Genomic DNA, 20,593 nt, shown 5'->3' with positions numbered 1-20,593 from the left:
TTATTATTATTATTATTATTACTATTATGATCATCATTATTATTGATGATGATATTTATTCTACATAATAAAATAATTATAGCTAGATAATAATTATTATTGTTATTTTATTTACAAAATATATAATTATAAATAAATAAATAAATAGCAATAATAATTATTATTATTATTATTGATGATGATGTTATTATATTTTATTTTAGGAGTTAGCTAGTTATTTCAAGGCACTAACTGCTAACGAGACCTTGGTTTCTACACGGACACGTTATTGTGAGACACCGTGTTCCAGCTGGTTACAGAAGTGCAGACGTGTACATTCATTTAGCAAAGGTGTGTTTATAAGATCAGCTGTATCTTCATATTTGTCGTGCAGAACGTACCGGTGCCTATTTAAAATGTCCACGGTCGAGGAACTAAAGCTGCGCGTCCGTGAGTTAGAAAATGAACTTATAAAATGCAAACAGAAAACAGATCCTGAAACCCCAGCGCATGTAAGAACCAAGATCGAAGAAATGAGCGCCGAGGTGGTGGACTCCAACCCGTACAGGTGCGCGGCTGTCCCGCAGCTTGTTCTGCAGACACGATTCATTTTACTGTAGTAGTGAATAAACTATCCGGAATCTGACTTTGATATGCCGTTTATTTTCTTGTAGCCGACTGATGGCGTTGAAAAGAATGGGTATAGTCAAGAGCTACGAGGTACGCCGCTTGTGCTGAATATAAAGTCAGCCCTCAGGAGACCTCGTGGCCTCTTTATCTAATCGACTTTCCCATGTTTCGTCTCTAGAAAATCCGCTCGTTTACTGTTGCGGTGGTCGGAGTAGGAGGCGTCGGGAGCGTCACTGCGGAAATGCTCACAAGATGTGGCATCGGTAAGGTAATGCCACCCTTCTGTAACATAGCCAGCCTTCTACCTCCTGCACCCGCCCCATCTGTTTAGTTTGGTATAAGCAGGGTTAGCACCTGTAATCTCTTTGTAATGTTTATCACTGAAGTGAAGGTAGTATTAGAAGCAGAGCTCTGCAGTGATGTGTGGATCGGCCTTTTCTGCTGTGTCTGTGGTTTCTTGCTATGCAGTTGCTGCTGTTTGACTATGACAAGGTGGAGCTGGCCAACATGAACCGCCTCTTCTTCCAACCACATCAAGCTGGGCTTAGCAAAGTTGAGGCAGCAGAACACACACTCAGGTGTGCGAGGAGGTTTTATCCAAAGCAACTTATAATTATGACCCAGTATGCCCTGAGCAATTGAGGCTTAAGGGTCTTGCTCAGGGGCCCAACAGTGGCAACTTGGTAGTGGTGGGTCTTCAACTTGAAGCAACCTTCAGATTACTAGTCAAGTACCTTAACCACTGAGCTATGACTACCCCTCACTTTAAGACTGAAAAGAGTGTTTGTTTTTTAGTGCTCTTTTAATGGTTAACCAATTGTGATCAAAACAGTCACATGCATTGCTTGGAGAAAAGAAAGGTCTGAGATTTAGTAGTAAAGTCATTGTTCGGATTTAGTGCTTTTATCGTATGTAACTGAAGTTAAGTGAGGATCACATTATAAAGATGATACTTTTTATACCGAGCTCCATCACTGCTCATATTTGACCTGCAGGTGCATCAATCCAGATGTTGTATTTGAGACACACAATTATAACATCACCACTATGGACAACTTCACACATTTCATGGACCGTATCAGGTGGGTGCTTTGTCCATAAGCTAGCTGGCAGCATGGGTAATACAAGTTAAGTTCTTCTCAGCATGCTTTGTCATTTGTGGTGTGATAGTTACTTATATTTGTACTTTGTGTGAGAATGTTTTCAGTAATGGTGGACTTGAAGAGGGAAAGCCAGTGGACCTGCTTTTGAGTTGTGTGGATAATTTCGAGGCTCGAATGGCTATTAACACAGTGGGTATTTGATCACAACATGTTTATTACTGCTTTTTCAGACAGAGCTTGGTCTTGGTTTATTTACATTAGAGAAGACACGTGAGCAGTTAACTGCACTTTCACGATGATGTTCCGCAGTGATATTTAAAGTTGGTTCTCTTTCAAGCAGTCCAGTCATCATTTACATTCATGGCATTTACCTGATGCTTTTATCCAAACCGACTTACTATTATGACTGAGTACAACTTGAGCAATTGAGGGTTATGGGTCTTGCTCAGGGGCCCAACAGTGGCAACTTGGCAGTGGTGGGGCTTGAACCAGCAACCTTACAAGTCAAGTACCTTAACCACTGAGCTATGCACCATCATGTCTCATGATGTGTCAGTAAACAGCAAATGAGAGGTTTTTTTTCTGTTTTAGGCTTGTAATGAGTTGGGTCAGGTCTGGATGGAGTCTGGAGTCAGTGAAAATGCCGTGTCTGGACACATCCAGCTCATTAACCCAGGAGAGACGGCTTGCTTCGCTGTACGCACACGTATTCCAACCCACACACACTACAGAAGCCCCTCCCCCTTCCCCCCTCACCTGACTCAGCACAGGAAGTACTGAATAATCAGCTGTTGAGTTGAATCAGGTGTGTAGGGTTTGGGCGAATGTAGATATGTACAGGACTGTGTTTGAGAACATCTGCGCTAATAACGAACATGTTGGGTTCAGACCTCGCCTTATATTAAGCACTGTTTTCTACAAGGAGGTCTGAGGCAGTAGTGCTTGCCTGGAACAAAACTTGCAGCCTTGTTTTATGGAATTCTAGAACATTCTGAATGGCTGGCAGCTCGTAGTTTCACCAACCACTCACGATGGTGGCGTAATCATATCTGAGTCATGCCAGCGTCAGTCTAGAGCATGTCGGGCTTCATGTCCAGTTTTTGTCTGGCAGTGCGCCCCTCCCCTGGTAGTGGCCACCAACATCGATGAGAAGACGCTGAAGAAGGATGGAGTCTGTGCTGCCAGTCTGCCCACCACCATGGGCGTGGTTGCTGGGATCCTTGTGCAGAATGTCCTAAAGTAAGCTAGTCACAACCCACACAGCCCTGAGTCCTAGTGCTCCTCACTGGGTGACATCTGAACCTGAGCATGTTTCGTATGTCCAGTAATATTCATTAGTAGTTTTTATTGGATTTTTATTTATTTATTTCTTTTTGGAACAATACACTGATTAATCTTTTTTAAACCTTCACTCTCATAGCCAAAGTATCTGCTCATAAATATAAAAGATTATATAAACATTATAAACAGGGCCCTGGACAGTCACTTCCTTCCCGTTTGTCCAGTGCTTTCCTTTCTACGGGCATGCGTGGTTGGGTCATGTTAAAGTGCACTAATGCGGTTCTGCAGGTACCTGCTGGGCTTTGGAACGGTTAGCTATTACCTGGGCTACAACGCCATGGAGGACTTCTTCCCCAGCATGACCATGAAGGCAAACGCCCAGTGCAGCGACATGCACTGCAGGAGACAGCAGGAGGAGCACAAGGTGGGTCTCTCCCTCTCCCTGTCCAGTGTTTACTAGCATCTCACAGCTGCAAATCAAAACTGTAGCACTATATTCAGACACAAATGTTCCCTACGTGAAGTGCGAACCCCTGAAGCCCAACTGCTCTAGGCCGGGGTGCTCCGTACCCAATAGTGCTGACTTTTCTCTTTGAGCAGAAAAAAGCGACAGAGCACCCGAAACAGGAAGTAGTGAAGGAGGAGGAGGAAGTAGTGCATGAAGATAATGAGTGGGGTAGGTGAAGTGCCCACATGGAGGCTAGTGCTGGCTTTTTTTTTTTCTTAAATGGGATCTGGGTTTTTTGTGGTTGCAGCGGTTAATAGAATGAACTCTTGCCACTTTCTCACATGAAAGGGGTTTACAATTACCTGCACTTGGTCTTAGCGATAATTAAGGAGCATTTTGGTAAACACTTGGGTCTTTTTTTGGATCAGCAGTGGGCAGTAAACACTAAAACAGACAATTTTAATCCTTTTCAAAATCTTTGGCTTCAGATATCATGTACATATATCCTAAACTACAGAGAGACATTGCATTTTTCGAAATAGAAGTCAAGGTGATGTTAATATAATGACAGACTATAGCACACAACAGAAGATCGTGTTAAAAGTGTCGTCTGAGTGTTTGCCCTGCTGTGGGCCTACTGCACACCGCTAGGCATCGAGGTGGTAGACGAGGTGACAGAGGACGAACTGCAGGCTGCTTCAGGCCCAAAACCAGATTTACCAGAGGGCATAATTCCAATCTACACCATCCCCCCTGAGAAGGTACACAGCAACATGAATGTGGCCATCACACATTAGTCCTTGCCTTGATGCTCACATGTTGTGATTCTTGCCATGTGAACTTGAACAGGTCAGAGAGAGTCCAGAGGACATGGTAGAGGAGACGGAGCAGAGTCTCGAGGAGCTGATGGCTCAAATGAAGAAAATGTAGTGTCTCTCACCCACCCACCTTCTCAGAATGTCACATACAGGGGAAAAAACACTCCCACTCCATTTATAAGGTTCTATGAGACTAGGCCCCACATCACGTAACACTGTTTTCTTACACACAAGCGTGGAAATATTCATTCACAGCAAGAATGAACACCTGCTCAAGACCAACCTGACTGTTCCGGGTTTGGAGAGCCATGTTGATTTACCCAGGACTTGTCTGCCTTTTGGAATGGGATTCTAGATGTAAATTTAAAAAAAAAAAAAAAAAAAGTTTCACCCTGTTCATAGGTGTGTGTACATGTGACTGTACTCAACATAAAGGAACTTAATTTCCAAAATCACTTTACTGGTAAACTTAACAAGCTGGACATTTAGTTCTTTGTGCTTTTATTAGCTTAAAAATATTGACATTGTTCAATAAAATCTTTATTAATATTCATGATAACTGTATATAAATTGTAGCATTTGGGGGGCTGTCTTGTACAGTGGAGCCTGTGACGTGAGCATTGCAAAAACAACGACTATTGTTCAGTCCCTCTAGATATCTGCTACTCCATAGTGATCTGGATATATTAGTAGTGGTTCCCAAATTAGGAAAAATACTGTTCCTTAATGTTTATTTACACAATAACTGCCACAGCAAGTACACACAAGATAACTTTATTTGTTCCTTCATTGTATTTCTGTAATACTTATGTTAATATGGTGTACACATCATGCTGTACATTCTGGGTATAAAATGTGTAGAAATTTGCTTGCATAAGATGGTATAAATTGTTGTATTATTAACAGATGTCTTATAACAAATCTAATTTCACTAACAGCCGTATAAAACTCATCTTCATACATGTATACAAATAACATACTTCTTTTCTAAGTGTAAACAGATGTATTAGGACTGCACACAAGCTTCACATTAAGACCTGGCATGGGGGGCCAAACGCTTTCTCTCTAAGTATCAAAACATGGACGGCAGCGTGAACTCCACACGGTGCCCCCTAGTGCCTCTGCCTGACGCAGTAAAGGTTTGGCGTTGTTCAGAGTGCACTCGGTAGCAATCGCTGTGTAAGTCATACGGATAAAAACATTCTCAGTGTATTCTTCAGACATTATATATATGTCCACTATGCTTGCGCAGCTGAGGAAGGATGTTCTGTTTCTCTGGAGATTGTGTACTACAATTTTGAATCAATCTCTCTCCTGACTTCAAAACATACCAAATAATACAGATTTTATATACACACACACACACAGTATCAATCTACATTAATTGGTATGTTTTGAAGTCAGTGAACTTTGTAATTTCACCCTGAAGACTATTAATATTTAATGTAATACAAAACAGTGCTAAGCCTTTTCTCAAGTTGCAGCCTCCATAATCTCATATGGCTGGGGTATTATACTGAGTTGATCAGGCATTTTGACATCCTGAGCTGAGTGCGGATACGGGTTAATGTTTTCCTGAAGCAGCACAGCTGCAGACTGCGAATCTAGACTTGGGCTTAGTGCTGCAAACAGCGCGACGTTAGTGGGGTGAGCCGGCTAGTATAGGCTACGCTATGGCACCACGTTTAGGACACGCTGCAGGAATCCGCCGCTCTGAACAGGAGAATGTGGATGTGTCGCCAGAAAAACAAACAAAAGATCAAATTAACAGAAGCTCAGTATTTTGTTAATATTTAAGTTATATGTATAAGTAGAATTTGGGATCTAAAAGCTGCAACGTCTGAGAATCAGAATATAAAAATACATAATTATAATAAATGGCAGAACAAACCATAATTGGGGCTTCTGGAGATCACGTGTGGACCTCCGACTATCTGATCCAATAGATGATGTATGAACAATATAAAACAACAGGAGGTGTCACAAACCAAGCACACGTCTGACTGGCATTTACTGTGAACACACCGCACACACACTACAGAGAAGCGTTTTGGGGATGTAAAAGGTCATGATTCTCTTCAAAAGTGCAGCACATCTTCAGTGGAATCTCGATTAAATGGTTCTTAAAAAATAGTTTCATCATCCCCCCCAGTACCCAGTCATCTGTTTATCGTCCTCCTCCTAAAGCTCTTTTCACATTTATAGCCACGAGCCTTTGACTCAGGAGACCGCGGCACTGGAGGCCAGACAGCTGTAGTGTAGTTCTAAGGCAGGTTTACACTCACATTTAGATCCAATCCTACTGCTCACATGACACTGGAGACAGAAAGGGACCGTTGCTCTGGAACAAGGCTAACACCTTAAAAATACTGTTAATAAATACTGTAAAATAGTAGTGTTTACAGCAGGAAAAAAGACTGAAACATTCTGTTTCAGACCTCCAGCACCTGACAAATACTTCCAATACCAGAGAAAAATGGCTCCCTTATGCGTTTCAAAATTCAGTCCGTGCTTAATTGCAGAGGTGCACTTAGTGTGAAAGGATGACGCCTCGGTTAGAAGTCTGTTCACCAGCGCAGGGATCAGGGTCACCTACTATTGTGGGGTAGGAAGGCGGGGCTCTGCAGGCTGAAGGCGTCGCCGCTGGAGGAGTGACGGGAGGGGGCCTTCCCACACACCAGGGACGGCTCCGCCTCCTTGATCTCCATGGCTCGTTTATAGAGCTCGGCAGCTTTCTCGAAATCTCCTTCCTCGTAGCTGGACGAGGGAGTGGCACAATGAGATGGAGGTTGGGGAGAGAGAACAAGGTTTTGGCGAGTCGTTGAAGACGTGTCGGGAACAAACCTGAGAACTGCCAGGTTTTTCAGAGTCTCCCCAACTCGCGGGTGCTGCCGGCCCAGGCTGTCCTCATACACTCTGAGAGCTCGCTCATACAACGGCAGCGCGTCACTGTGTTTCTTCTGCGGTACACACACACAGACCACAAAACAGTCAACACTAAGGTCAGAAGCCGTCCGGTTCTTCAAAATAAGTGCCATAAATGGAAATTCAGTCGGGTTTTCTCAGGGCAAGATTGTGTGCCATATTAGCCACAGAATTCTTCCGTCCTCTTCTGAGCTGTGGGCAGGGAATGCACTCAATAAAAAAAAAGTAGTAACTCGGTAAAAAAAAAAGAAGAAAAAAAAAAAGTGGCATATAAAAAACAAATATTTGATAAAATCTGTGTCTTTTACAACTTTGCAGGCTAAAATGTTTGGCACTATATTAAAGAGAAGTGTAGCTCTGAAGTATTGGTCAAAGCGAACATCCTGGCTGGACCATGTCAGGTTGACAAAGGTGAGGAGGGGTGTGGCATTACCAGCTGGCAGTAGAGCACGGCGAGGTTCACCAGAGCTGTAGCCACACACGGGTGCTTGGGCCCAAAGCTCTTCTCTCGGATCTCTAGAGCCAGTTCGTACAAAGGCACCGCCTTCTCTAGCTTCCCCTGGAGCACACACACACGCGCACACACAAGCACATGCATGCACACGTACACGCACACGCAACACAATTATCAACTTGTTTGCTAAACCTTTGTATACTAAAATATAAGCTTAGCAGCAAAAAAAATATAGTCTAACTCATTTTCAAATGAAAGCCTAATTTTGTTTTAAAAGAGGGCAAACATTATGCCATATTTGTACCATATTTTTTATAACATGACAGAAAATTGCCATTCCAGAAGACAAGTGCGACATCTGCTCCTTGCTGGAATTTGTGCGGGATTGTTTCAGGACTAAATGGTGTATCGTTAAGGCACCTATTTGAGGCACCAGACTAAGCAATCATATCAAACATTAATATTTATTTTTATTTATCCCTCCAAACTAAAATCAAAGTCCTTTTGCCTCTTTAGTCAATGACCAGTTATGCCACCTTCACCCCCAACTCCCCAGGGAGTTCCCCAGCACATCAGCTAAGTGACGCGTAGCCCGTGCAAGGCCAGGTTGCAGCGCACTCACCCTGCGCTTGTACAGCATGGCCAGGTGTTTGAGCGTGTAGGCCAGCGAGGGGTGGTCGGGGGCTAGGGCGCGTGTGCGGAGATCCAGCGCCCGCTCATACAGGCGCTCGGCGTCCTCGTACTCGGCCCGCTCGCTGTGCAGTGCCGCCAGGTTGTTGAGCGACTGCCCGCACTCTGCGTGTTCGGCGCCCAGCACGCGCTGGCGCATCTCCAGAGAGCGTGTCAGGAACACCTTCGCCGCACTGGGGAGAGGGACAGACACACATGCACATATGCACGCGCACATACACATTACAGCGCAGTTTAGCATGAGACAACAACAGTCAAACAACAGGTTCAATAATCTGACCACACAGGTCTGCAGGACTAAACACAAAGCCAACGCAGAAGAGCAGACACGTCTCTCCCAGACACACCCACACTGAGCTTCCCATTGCAGGGCTCCTGACACCAGCCTGCCTGGGTAGTGTAGCGCAAATGATTTTAAAGGAACAGCAAACGTGGGCCATCTCTGTAACCTGCTGGGTTTGCCAGCCGTGCATGCGTTACCGAAGACCCGGGGGATTTGTGGAGGCTGTGTTTAAGATGTAGAAACTACCGGGCTGTTCTCAGGGACAGCCGTGCATGCGTTACGGAAGACCCGGGGGATTTGTGGAGGCTGTGTTTAAGATGTAGAAACAACCGGGTTGTTCTCAGGGACAGCAGCGGTATGGTGGGCAGGAGCGCGGATGCACTGACTCTAGGTTGTTCTGGAGGTAGTAGAGGACTCCCAGCTCGTTGAGAGTCTTGGCACAGTCAGCGGAGTCTTTACCAAGAGTCAGCTCTTCCAGCTGTAGTGCTCGCCGACGCAGGAGAGTGAATCCATACTATAAACACACACACACGATATAAATTAGACACATCTTTTTTATATTTGCATTTTAACTTAAACCTCAAACTCATACAACGGTCTAGTACTAATATAAGAATGAGCATGTCTATTAAGACATCCAAGTATGTACTCTATGTGCTGTACAGACACACATGGATTAGGAATGTTAATCTAAAGATATTTCATGTATGGTGCTGCGTGCGTGCGCGCGTGAAGCTCCTCACCATGTGACCTTTTTGCCGAGCCAGTTTCTGTTTCATCTTGACGGATCTCTTGCGGAGCTTCTCGGCTTGCTCATACCTGCGGATAGAAACATAACGAAACGGAATGAAGTGGAACCAAACCTCCAGGGCAGTGCCGGGTGGCGTGTGCCGCGTGCCCCACTTGTTCTGCTTCTGGTAGAGGAGCACCAGGGCGTCGAGGTGGCGGGCCACGCTGCCGTGCTCATGTCCGAATGCGTTCTCGCTGATCTCCAGCGCCTGCTTGTACAGCTGCTCTGCGTTGCCGAACTTCCTCCACAGCACATAGACGCCGGCCAGCTGGTGCAGCGACTGGGCCACGCTGGGGTGGTCAGGGTCCAAGGCTGTCTCTCGGATCTCCAGGGAGCGCTGCAGGGGGCCTACCGCCTGGGGAGGGGAAGGGGTGGTCAGACCAGGGCAGCGGGGACGGTAAAGTGGGCTGTGTGACCGTGACAGCAGCAGCGCGCGAGTGGCAGCATAGCAGAGGCAGCGCGTTAGTGGCAGCATAGCAGAGGCAGTGCGCGAGTGGCAGCATAGCAGAGGCAGCGCACGAGTGGCAGCATAGCAGAGGCCGCGCGAGTGGCAGCAGGAGCATGCGACCAGCAAGGTGGCAGCAAGTGATTTGGCAGTGTGGAAGAAGCAGCGGGAGACGTAAATGGCAGCGGGCAGGGTGTATGTGTGTGCGCGAGTGAGGGCGGGTTTGGTGTGTGTAAGGGGCAGCGGGCGGGCATACCTGGCTGAGCAGACCCAGGTCCTTGAGGAAACGCCCCAGCATCTCGTACAGGCTGGCCAGACGGCTCATGCTCTCCTCGCTCTCGCACTTGCGCTCGAAATCCTTCAGGGCATCAAAATATTCCGTCGCCATGGACACCTTGTCCTTCCCCACGAACTGCCAGTAGGCAAGTAGCTCGGAGAAACGACCCCTGCGAGTGCACAGTAACAGGCATCACACGTCCTCTCCCTGGTCACACGACCTGCACACACTTCCTCTAATGTGGCAGCGCAGGTTGCACGGAATTGTCATGGAGACTTGTTGAGCAGCACTTTGGGAAAGCGCCTTCTGTCAGCTGCGGGAAAGGAGCGTGTGTGTGTGTGTGTGTGTGTGTGTGTGGGTGTGTGTGTGTGTGTGTGTGTGTGTGTGTGTGTGTGTGTGGGTGTGGGTGTGTGTGGGTGTGTGTGTGTGTGTGTGTGTGTGTGGGTGGGTGGGTGGGTGTGTGTGGGTGGGTGTGTGGGTGTGGGTGTGTGTGTGTGTGTGGGTGGGGACTGAAAGTCACACCTCTTGTAAAGATTCTGTGAGACAAACAGGTTAAGCAGACTGAGCTGTAGTTTACTCCGGTCATCCTGCTGCTGCAGTAACCATGGCAACTCATCGGCGACACGCCATGTCACTCTGTTCTCACTGAGATCACACACACACACACACACACACACACACACACACACACAGTTGCAGGTGTGGACAAATGGCCGGTGCTTTATTTTATAAATGCACACACACATTTTAGAAAGCTGTGTGTGTGTTCTCAAAAAGACAACAAGAAAAGGCTTTAATGAAGCACTGACCTCAGCAGGTGGCTGAAATAGCTAATCAGCTTCTGTCTGTAGACGGAACAGGACCTACCGCCCTGCAGAAACTCTTGCATCACGGCCTCACACGCCTACACGCACACATGCGCGCACACACACACACACACACACACACACACACACACACACACACACACACACACACACACACACACACCCCTTTTAAACATTTTTGTTTCTTTCTGCTGAAGATGTGAAAAAAGACAAAGCAAAACAAAATAAAAATATCCACCAATCACCATTCCAAAATTAAATATGCACACACACTCACACACACTCACACTTAAAGGCAACAGACCTGTTGGTGGCAGAAGCGTACGAGTCCACAGGAGAATGAGACGAGGAGCAGCCAGCGCAGGGAGCAGAGCAGAGAGGAGAGGGCGGGGAAGCTCAGCTCCGGGAACATCTCCAATGCCTCCGATTCGCTCACGCCATTATGACTGGCGCACACCAGGCCCAATAACTGCAGGGGGAATTCCACATACAGAGGCTCAGTCAGACCAACAGTAACTTGCACGAGAACAAAGTCAAACACAGACGAACAGAAGAAACAAAAACTGACTCTGAAAAACTTTAACTTGTAAAAAAGCGATTTGGACTGAACACGAGTATTTTCCCAACGTCCTTATAACAGGGTCAAAGGTTGAAGACGGGAGCTCACCTCTTTCATGACGTGCCTTTCTCTGTCGGTGTTGAGTGCGTCTAGCGCCACCTTCAGGCTGAGTCTGTACAACGCCACCGTGTCCTGGCACGTGGAGGCCTGCTGTAGGCTCCTCTCCAAGGAGCAGGTGGACCTGGAGCTGAGACACAGTAGCGGGTGAAGGGTGGGTGGAACACGCAGGCCGATCAAACCACGAACATGCGAGAACTCACTAGGTGAGGAGTCTGGCCAGCACAGAGACATAGAGGGCACTGTGGGACGGCGAGCAGCACTGCCGTTCCACTTTCATCTCCTGCGGCAGAGTTCAAGTTCAGAGTTCTCGCAGCGGGCGAACTGAAAGTACGACACTGAAAAAGAACATACTGATACGTTTTAACTCACACGCACGCACCTGGTCTTTTGTGAGTTTGGCGTTAGTGTTCACACACTCTGTGTGGATGACACTTCTCACTTCTCTGGGGTTGAGTGGTTCCAGGTGCAGTGTGGGCCACAGCCTATAGAAGAAACAAGAAAAACAATGCTGTGTGTGTGTGTGTGTGTGTGTGTGTGTGTGTGTAATTGTGTGTAAATACCTCCATGCCTGCGGGCATGTCTCCACATTGACTGACACCAGCACTCTGACGTTGGGAGGAAGAGGGTCAATCAGCCACTTCATATGTCGCTCAGCATTCTGGGATATAGACAATAAAAACTTTTTGTTGTTGTTGTTGTTTTAGTACTAGAGCCAGTACTAATGTTTACATCTGAACAGGTGAAAGCCCTCAGCCAAGTAAAGACACTTTTTTGATGGGAGTTACCTGGATTTGGTCGATGGAGTCGATGACGATGACAATGTTGCCATGGTGACGTGCTGACAGCCTCTCCAGCCAACGGGGGAACTCCTCCAGAATCTTGCAGGGGTCCGTGGGCAGGCCCGACATTGAGCAGAAGTGCTGCAGGAGCTGGAGGGGATGATATACAACCACCCGTCAGTGTGTTCAGTCTGGCTATGGGCTCTTTGTTGGGGCTTGAGGACGGGCCAGTCCATGGCACGTCCTCATGTCCTCCACAGCCAGCTAGCAAAACAGACTTGCCTCCTCTAACACGATACTCATCACAGAAGGTTGCTTAGTTCAACATATTATTAACAAGCTCCTATAAAACAGGCTTAATAAGCTGAGACATAACAACAATAGCGGAGCCGTTTTAGTGCTGCGGTGAGATGCGGGTTGAGAGGTTAAAGACCTTCACAGTGAGGCGTTTGATGATGAGGACGGGTTCTGCGCTGGCCGAGAGGGCAGGGCCCACAAAGTGATAGAAGATCAGGGTGCTGGGGGAGTGCTTGTGTTGCAGTTCCATCCTGAGACATTGAGGACAAGAGAAGGCGTTATATAGACCAGCCAGACTAGCTGAGTCTCCCACACCAATACTGAAGTGGCTACTAGGACTAAACATAATGGACTATTTATTAGCTGGGCCACCCAAGGAGGATCAGTTCTACTGAGTCTTGGTCCTCCCAAGGTTTGTTCCTTAATCCGCCCAGGGAGTTTCCCTCACCACTGGCTTGCTCATTAGGGATCTGGATCCAGTCATTTGTAAAGCTGCTTTGTAACAATTTGTGTTGCAAAAAAGCGCTGTATAAATAAATTTCCCTTGGTGCTAGGCCACACTGCTGGAGAAGAAGGATTTTGAGCTAAGATAAGATGAGATAAACGAGCTAAAGACAAAGCACCAGGTGCGTTCTCTCCCCTGGGCCTTTGGGAATGGTTATGGCAGCAGGGTTTCGTGTGGGGAAGTGAACAATACCATTTAGCAAGCAGGAGAGATTTGCCTGAGCCTGGACCTCCTGAAACCAGGAGAGGAGGAGTGGGAGGAGGGGCAGCCACCATGTCGTTCAGGCTGTCGACATACTACAGACAGAGAGAGAGAGAGAGAGAGAGAGAGAGAGAGAGAGAGAGAGGGAGAGACAGAGACAGTGAGAGAGACAGAGAGACAGTGAGAGAGAGACAGAGACAGAGACAGAGAAAATCAAAGAAAAAATACTGAACACTGGACACTCTTCATCAAATACTATATTGAATTACTTTTTTACAGTGTCTCTCATTTTAAATGACCATCCCTTTCAGTTAGTGTGTGGAACAAGCCAAGGTTTGAGCTCATCAGGCTTTGGCTTAAAGTCTTTAAATAACGATTTTAAAAGTTGCATCAAAGACCTTGATATCATAATCCTACAGGAGGCGTGGTGTCAGGCTGACATGGTCACTCACTGTCCCACAGAATATAGAGACGTTATACTATCATCCCAAAAGATGACCCCAGGAGGATTAATAGTCTGATACAAATCAAATTTACATCAATATATAGACATTCTTAAAAAAGAGAAATACTATATTTGGCTCAAAATCACAAGCACTGTAGTCTCTTCACAGAGGGATATATTCCTCTGTGCCAGCTACATCCCTACCTCAGAGTTCCCAAACTACTCTGAATACATCGTGTTTTCAGAGATGGAGACACACGTGGGCTGTTTCCAGGTCCAGGGAAATGCCAGAATGCCAGAACAGGAACACAACCTGACTTCACCCACACAGGAAAAGATCTGTCCTCTATTAATAAATTACCCTGTATTAATAACAATTCTTTTTGCTGGGTCTGTACATCGTCAATGGCAGGACACCAGGGGACTCCTTAGGAAGACACATGCTTTGCTCACCTCTTGGGAATAGTACCGTAGTTTATGTAAAAACAGATTTAGACCCTTTCTCTCTCAGTGCATTCAATGTTAAACCACTAACCCCTCTGTCTGATCACAGCCAAATGACTGTGTTCATTAGCAGGACAGAGAGTAACACTGCACTCACATAGCCCAGTAAGATGTACTACATTAGGAGACCATACAGAAAGGCCTAAAACAGCACAGAAGAGTTCCAGAGAGAAATCAGTACTGTGGAAGTTCAACTAAATTTTAGATGCCTTTCTGGACACCACATATGTTCACAGTAAAGGAGCAGGCAATCTGGCAGAATAAAATCTAAATATAATCTCTGAAAAGACATCAGCAAAAGCAAAATTAAAACTTAAGCGTGCATCAAAATCCAAACCTAAAAAAAGATGATCATTGGTTTGAACAAGAATGTCACTTAACCTGGAAGGAACTTAGGAAATGATCAAATCAAAAGAACAGAGATCCCAACAACACCCACCTACACCTTCACTACTGTGCACAAATGTACACTCAGAACCAAAAAAAAGCAAAATACACTGTCAACTCACACTGAGGAGTCGGTCAAAACAAACCTTAAAAAAAGAGACCATGAAGAACTGGTAATACAGAATGGGGACATTTGAACAAACCATTTCCAAAGTCTCTTCTAGGAAAGCAGAGTCGAATGCAAATCTTCAACAAAATCATATAAACAAAAGGAGCTATAATTGGCTGTTAAAGACAGACATTCATAACCCATTAGACCTCTGAATTACTGAGCAGGATCGTAAGGAGGAAATTGATAAATAAGTCGTCACAAATAAAAAGCAAAATATTTGCATTCTTTATAGACTTTAAAAAGGCATTTGATTGCAAGGTATAATTTACAGACTCATAGAAAGTGGTGTAGGGGGTAAAACATATGATCTCATTAAGACCACGTACGCAGGAAACAGGGTGGAATAAAAACCGGACAGATTTCGAACAGAACAGATTTCCTCTTAGGAACGTGGAGTGAGACAAGGCTCAACACTTTTAACATCTGTATTAATGAATTGGCAAAAGCACTAGAAGAGTCTCCAGCTCCTGGTCTCACACTGCATGACTCAGAGATTCAACTCCTGCTGTATGCAGACAAGTTGGTTCTGTTGTCCAACACTGCACAGGGGCCACAGCAGGACATGGACCTGCTGGAGCAAAACTGACACCACAAACACAGTACTGACACCACAAATACACATGCAGGGCAGAATTAGATAGATCTCTATTAATATTAAAGATACAAAAAAAGCCAACAAATTCAGGACACATTTACAACACAGCGAGTCCCACTCATATCCTTCAAAAGTGCTGCAGCACTAAGAGATGAGCAAAGAGAACAGCCCCCTCACAGACCCAGCGAGCACCGCCTGGACATGGAGACCGGCAGACAAACAGTCCTGGCTACAGAACAGACACTGTGCCAGCAGTGGCAGGATTAGAAGATCCACACAGAGCTGCACTTTGTAACTGAATGCACAAAATTTAACTAGATTAGAACTAAATTCTTTACCAAAACTAGTCACATATTTAAAATTAATCACATATTCCCACATATCTCCCTGATGAGAAGCTGCTGTATGTTCTTGGTGAACATAGAGTTTAGCACACTGGCAGCACTGGACGTTTATTATTATTAATTATTATTATTATTATTATTGGTAATAGGAGTATTGTTGTAGTTATGTTATAACTGACAGCGCTGTACGTTCACTCGTGCCACAGTCTGAGGGACTTTGAGTGACCATGTCAGACACCTGAGATACAGGAAATTATATTATTATTATTATTATTGGTAATAGGAGTATTGTTTTTATGGTTATATTATTATTATTATTATTATTATTATTATTATTAATGTTATTGTTAGCAGTTGTAGTAATGTTGTGGTCTTTTGTTTACCATGTTAATTTCTTCATCAAAGCTTTGTCAATACAAATGTGAATATTTATCACCAACCCAGACGTGTTGAGTGAAATGAGAGTAAAATGAGGAAAGGAGGAGGGAGAACCTTCTGGAAGCTGACATGTGCAGCAGCGCTGCAGGTGTGTTGGTAAGCCTCAGTCTGCTCCTGGTCATCGTGAAGGTCCCAGAGAACATCTCCCGAGTCGAGGTCCTCCCTCTCCTCCGCCGGACCACTGTCCTCCTGCTCCAACCCCAGGAGCTCCTCCAGAGAGAGAGAGCGAGAGAGAGAGCGAGTAAAGAAAGAAAGAAAGAAAGAAAGATGGAATACTAAAATTACAAAAGGTGCAAACACACAGTAAAGGCATGTATAGTGCATCGTACTGGTCGGCCCTTCAGCGCACACTGGACAAGCTCAGTGAAGCCGTGCTTACACATGCCCATCACTGGGTGTTTCCCATTGCAGTTCATTGAATCAGTGTAAAGAAAACATGCGTGCTGTTTCATGTACCTGTTTTATAATCTTCTCTAGCTGAGCATAGACGAGCGCGGCTCCTTCCTCTGCAGAGCCTGCGTGGTCCACCACCTGCACACAGACCTGTGTCCTTTACCACACGCTCTCCTCACATACAAGCTCTCAGTGGACAAAGACTTCCACCACAGCGCCTCCGCAACCACCGGCTGGACGCCGCGTTTGGTCCGTAAGGCGAAACGCTTTTTCAAAACTGGGTGGACAGTCCTACCTTGACCTTCGCGCCCTTGTCTGCCTTGTTAACCCTCTCCAGCAACTCTCTGGCAGCAGGACTGAGGGAGGAAGATGTCCTGTCCGACTCGCCCTTCCCCTGCTCGGTTCTCAGATACAGCAGCAGAGGGCGAGCATCGGGAGTCCTCACAAACGCCTCGTCCACATCTTCAACCAAACAGCTATCGGGCCAGAGAGACAAGTTAGCATATAACACAGTAGTGTGTGTGTGTGTGTGTGTGTGTGTGTGTGTGTGCGCGCAACTGACCTGGACACCGAGGACTTAAGCAGCAGCACACACACAGAGCTCCTCTCAATCTCCACCTTGCGTTCTTCGACGTACAGAGCAGCCTTCTCCTCAGGGAAACACACGTTCAGGTAGAAATGTCCCAAACCCTCACAAAAGCGTCTCAGCCCGGGGGAATGAGTCTGTGGGACAGGACGAGAATGTAGGTCACACAGAGAATGGAGTTGTGCGCACCGCATTACGGTGTGTCTAACCATAGTTTGACAACAAAATGTTGTGACTGGTTACTGCAGAAAAGGGTAGGAGTAAAATTAGCGTAGGGATAGGGGAAATTTAGAGCAAGACTAGGGTCATTTTAACATTTTTTATTACATATGTGTGTGTGTACCTGTATAAAGGCATGGAGCTCTGCTCTGGTCTCTTGGGTGTAGATGAGGTAACAGCGGACTGTATTACTCCATAAGGCCTGAGACACATGAGAGACCTGGAGCAGGCTGGCTACTGCTGCATCCCAATCATCTGCATATCACACATACACACACACACACACACACACAATGACATTATGCCGATCTAGCACTTTGAAATCTCAGACCTTTAAGCAGGTTTAGCGCTTTAGTTTAGTTTAGTTTAGTGCACTTGCCTCTGCTGACATTGGCGAATGGCCCCTCTACGTCAATGAGACTGTGAGCAAACTCGGGCCCCCTGTGAGACTGCTGCAGTTGCATCATGCTACCCATAGAGGGCTCACTACCCAGAACACCTCCACTCCAATACTCGCACTGAGTCCCTGCGGCTAGACACAGAGAGAACAGGGTAAGGAGCAGGAGAAATACAAAAACCAAAATAAAGAGTAACAGGTCAAAATCTTCATTTCACTGAACAGAGAAGCAGAGAAAGAACAAGAGAATTAATTTTTGTTCTTTAGCCAAAAAAATGACCAATCTGGTCGGCTTGGCTTGAAATACCTTGCTTTGGGTCTCATGGAAGGCAAGCATCGAGACATTTGTATGTTGGACCCTAACCTACTGTACTGGCCAGAATACATTCTATGAGTAAATGACAAAGCAGCTCCATGTGACGAGGTTAAGCTCTCACTCGTGATGCTCGTGTGGTTGTCGTCTGAGTCAGAGTCGGCGGGATCATACAGCTGGATGCCCTGAGCCTGGAGCTGCTGCAGTTTGGACTCCAGGTCCCGTTTGGCCCTTAGCAGGTCCTGGATCTCCTTCTCCTTGGTCTCGCGGAAGATCTGCTGACGGGACAGGAGACAGGGGAAATGGAGGAAGGCGTGGGATTGGAGATGCGCATGGGGCGGCTGAAAGTGAAAGTCGTTCGCAACGAAACAACCTCGCTAAAAACAACCTTGTGCTGAAAAGGGAAAGAAAAATGATGAAAAATGAAGTAAGCATTTTCTGGGGGGGGGGGGCGTTCACACCTTAAACTGCCGTCTCACTTTGTCTCTGTCATGTTCAAAGGTGGCAGCTCTCTCCATGGCTTGGTACTTAGCCTCCAGAACACTCTCCTTCTCCCGGAGAATCTTCTGATAAGTCTTCTGCAAAGCCTGCCCATAAGAGACACGATGCATTTACCTCCTGAACTGCACAGAATTTTTTTTACAAATAAGCACCCAAACACTCCTTTTTAAGATTGAGATGTTACCTGCAGACGATGACAAACCTGTGGGAGAAAGCCGTGAGTCAAGGTTTCCACGTAACTGTACCATCGGGTTCCTGTTCCCGTGCTGGCCTCACCTGCAGCTCCGCGCGCAGCCGCCTGTTCTCTTCGTCCAGCTTGGCTTCCTTCTTCTGCATGGATGCGATCTCGTTGCTCTTGCTGACGCGGAAGATCTCGTACTCCTTCCTCAGGCGCTCGTACTCGGCGGCGCACTCGAGCTCCACGGAGCCCGTGGACTTGAAGCTGGCGCCGATGGCGCGCGGGCCCCGGCGGAAGGAGCCGCGCAGGAGGCGCGCCTTGGGCCTCACCTCCACCGGTATCTCGCAGGCTTCTCCGCCCTCGCCTCCGTACGCGTCCTCGATCACGTCCCCGGGGCTCACCATGGAAGAGGCCGTGCCCATGGCGGCGGCGGCGGCGGCGAGCGCGCACCCGCGCACGTTTGGAGATGGAGGTGGAGACGCAACAGAAAGCTGAAATTCAAACCTTTCCTCCTTCCACAACCACAAACACGTCATTCACAAACGCCTGGACTCTGTTTAGAGAGGCGTGTGTCCTTTGCTCTTGCAGACTTCACATGTATCCCCCAGGGTGGGTTTAGCGTTACATATCAGAGGAAGTTCCCTTTCCCTGCTGCCCTGGCAGAGGCTGATCGGGTGTTAAAAGTTAGATTAAGGGCTGTCACGGATCTTACTGGCGGCGTTTTTAGTTGGACTCACTAACGTTAGCTGCCGTTAGCTAAGCTGACCTGCGCCACCCGAGCAGGACTTTCTAGCTCGTGGCGACGCGACACGACACGACGACGTGCGACTTCAAACACCGACTGTGGGATCCAGATTACTACCTGGCTCACGTTTCCGAAACGCGCCGTGGCGAAAAGTTGTGTGTGGGCGCAAAGCTAGAAAAGTAAACAAACGGGACGCCTCAAGTCTTCCTCAAGCTTCTTCCAGAGATACCCGGGCAACTAGACACGCCTCCCGCCACGGGGGCCGTCGGCGGACAAAAATGGTACAGAAGTCGACGGCGCCTTCCGCGGATGGAAAGGAGATTCGGTCACTTTCGGTGGACGTCGTGCGCAACGAAGACGCGGGCGGTTTTGGAGAAGTCACGCACGCGCGCGCGCGCGCACACACACACGTGCGGGTTTAAATGTATGGAACTTCTCATCAAGTCATAAAGAGCTGTGTTCACGAACAAGGCAATGGCGATGTATAAAAGGAGATGATCCTTGTTTATCATCTTATATACATCTTACATATATCTCCAACATTCCAACTTGAATGGCCACCAGAATTTCAATGGTACTGATGTCTGTTCTATGGTTGCCAAGAAAGCCCTTAAAGGCCCTGGATTGGCATTTGTTTAACTCTTTTTTTTTGTTTGTTTGTTTGCTTTTGTTTTTTGTTAATTTTATTAGTTTTATTGAGATCTCAAATTATTTCTTTCATTATCACGGTATAAAAACAATGTTTTCTCATGATAATGAGAAGGTATCCAAAATACAAAACTTTATTTTCTTAAAATAATGACATAATTAATGTGGTAGCCTATAATCTATGATCAACAAATATGAATAACATGTCCTAAGAAAATACTGTAAAGTGCAATTTGATACTTTTTGTTGCCTTTTTATATAATGCACTCTGGTACTTTTAAGACACACAACACGTTATGTAGAAATGGTGTTAGCAG

At 46.4% G+C, this 20,593-nt stretch overlaps 2 protein-coding genes across 7 annotated transcripts; one reads left to right on the top strand and one right to left on the bottom strand.

Annotated features, from left to right (window-relative positions):
• The first annotated feature begins 278 nt into the window (after positions 1-278).
• Positions 279-4,714, top strand: uba5 (ubiquitin-like modifier activating enzyme 5). Of its 2 annotated transcripts, XM_027007231.3 has the most exons (12): positions 279-547; positions 654-699; positions 788-877; positions 1,078-1,187; positions 1,605-1,691; positions 1,817-1,901; positions 2,304-2,408; positions 2,824-2,951; positions 3,282-3,417; positions 3,594-3,669; positions 4,093-4,202; positions 4,291-4,714. In XM_027007231.3, exons 1-12 carry the CDS (start codon positions 396-398, stop codon positions 4,369-4,371), a joined length of 1,206 nt encoding a protein of 401 aa, XP_026863032.2. In that variant the 5' UTR covers positions 279-395; the 3' UTR covers positions 4,372-4,714. The 2 variants fall into 2 exon arrangements, with proteins under 2 accessions (XP_026863032.2, XP_081552436.1); XM_081696310.1 differs by lacking the exon at positions 279-547 and having other exon boundaries at positions 788-872.
• Positions 4,715-5,017: 303 nt separating this feature from the next.
• On the bottom strand, positions 5,018-20,090 carry nphp3 (nephronophthisis 3). Of its 5 annotated transcripts, XM_035530768.2 has the most exons (27): positions 18,982-20,085; positions 18,666-18,791; positions 18,329-18,479; positions 17,874-18,026; positions 17,619-17,749; positions 17,252-17,412; positions 16,985-17,165; positions 16,753-16,827; positions 16,351-16,506; positions 13,403-13,506; positions 12,842-12,956; positions 12,415-12,558; positions 12,190-12,287; positions 12,009-12,111; positions 11,830-11,909; positions 11,618-11,756; positions 11,255-11,419; positions 10,933-11,027; positions 10,646-10,768; positions 10,103-10,292; positions 9,515-9,756; positions 9,355-9,430; positions 8,998-9,125; positions 8,261-8,501; positions 7,618-7,743; positions 7,104-7,219; positions 5,018-7,016 (listed from the first exon to the last, which is right to left on the bottom strand). In XM_035530768.2, the coding sequence occupies exons 1-27, from the start codon at positions 19,417-19,419 to the stop codon at positions 6,848-6,850; spliced, it is 4,026 nt and encodes a 1,341-aa protein (XP_035386661.1). In that variant the 5' UTR covers positions 19,420-20,085; the 3' UTR covers positions 5,018-6,847. The 5 variants fall into 5 exon arrangements, with proteins under 5 accessions (XP_035386661.1, XP_081552435.1, XP_081552434.1 ...); XM_081696309.1 differs by having other exon boundaries at positions 12,009-12,287; positions 18,982-20,087; XM_081696308.1 differs by having other exon boundaries at positions 9,355-9,756; positions 18,982-20,086.
• Between the last annotated feature and the right edge of the window lie 503 nt (positions 20,091-20,593).

This window comes from Electrophorus electricus, chromosome 14 (genome assembly GCF_041902795.1).
Source record: "Electrophorus electricus isolate QZ-2024a chromosome 14, ASM4190279v1, whole genome shotgun sequence".
Classification (NCBI taxonomy): domain Eukaryota; kingdom Metazoa; phylum Chordata; class Actinopteri; order Gymnotiformes; family Gymnotidae; genus Electrophorus; species Electrophorus electricus.
Note: the sequence above shows the minus strand (reverse complement) of the source record. Positions and strands in the feature narration are given on the sequence as shown.

What these genes read in the sequence shown, in the direction of transcription:
- uba5 (XM_027007231.3), top strand. Translation starts at nt 396, where the DNA reads ATGTCCACGGTCGAGGAACTAAAGCTGCGCGTCCGTGAGTTAGAAAAT. An exon ending in GAGAGACGGCTTGCTTCGCT is followed by an intron (nt 2,409 to 2,823) that starts GTACGCACACGT and finishes TTTGTCTGGCAG; the next exon opens with TGCGCCCCTCCCCTGGTAGT. An exon ending in CTTGTGCAGAATGTCCTAAA is followed by an intron (nt 2,952 to 3,281) that starts GTAAGCTAGTCA and finishes GCGGTTCTGCAG; the next exon opens with GTACCTGCTGGGCTTTGGAA.
- nphp3 (XM_081696306.1), bottom strand. Translation starts at nt 19,419, where the DNA reads ATGACGTGTTTGTGGTTGTGGAAGGAGGAAAGGTTTGAATTTCAGCTT. An exon ending in CTTAAGTCCTCGGTGTCCAG is followed by an intron (nt 17,166 to 17,251) that starts GTCAGTTGCGCG and finishes CTGGCCCGATAG; the next exon opens with CTGTTTGGTTGAAGATGTGG. An exon ending in CACATGTCAGCTTCCAGAAG is followed by an intron (nt 13,507 to 16,350) that starts GTTCTCCCTCCT and finishes CTCTGTCTGTAG; the next exon opens with TATGTCGACAGCCTGAACGA.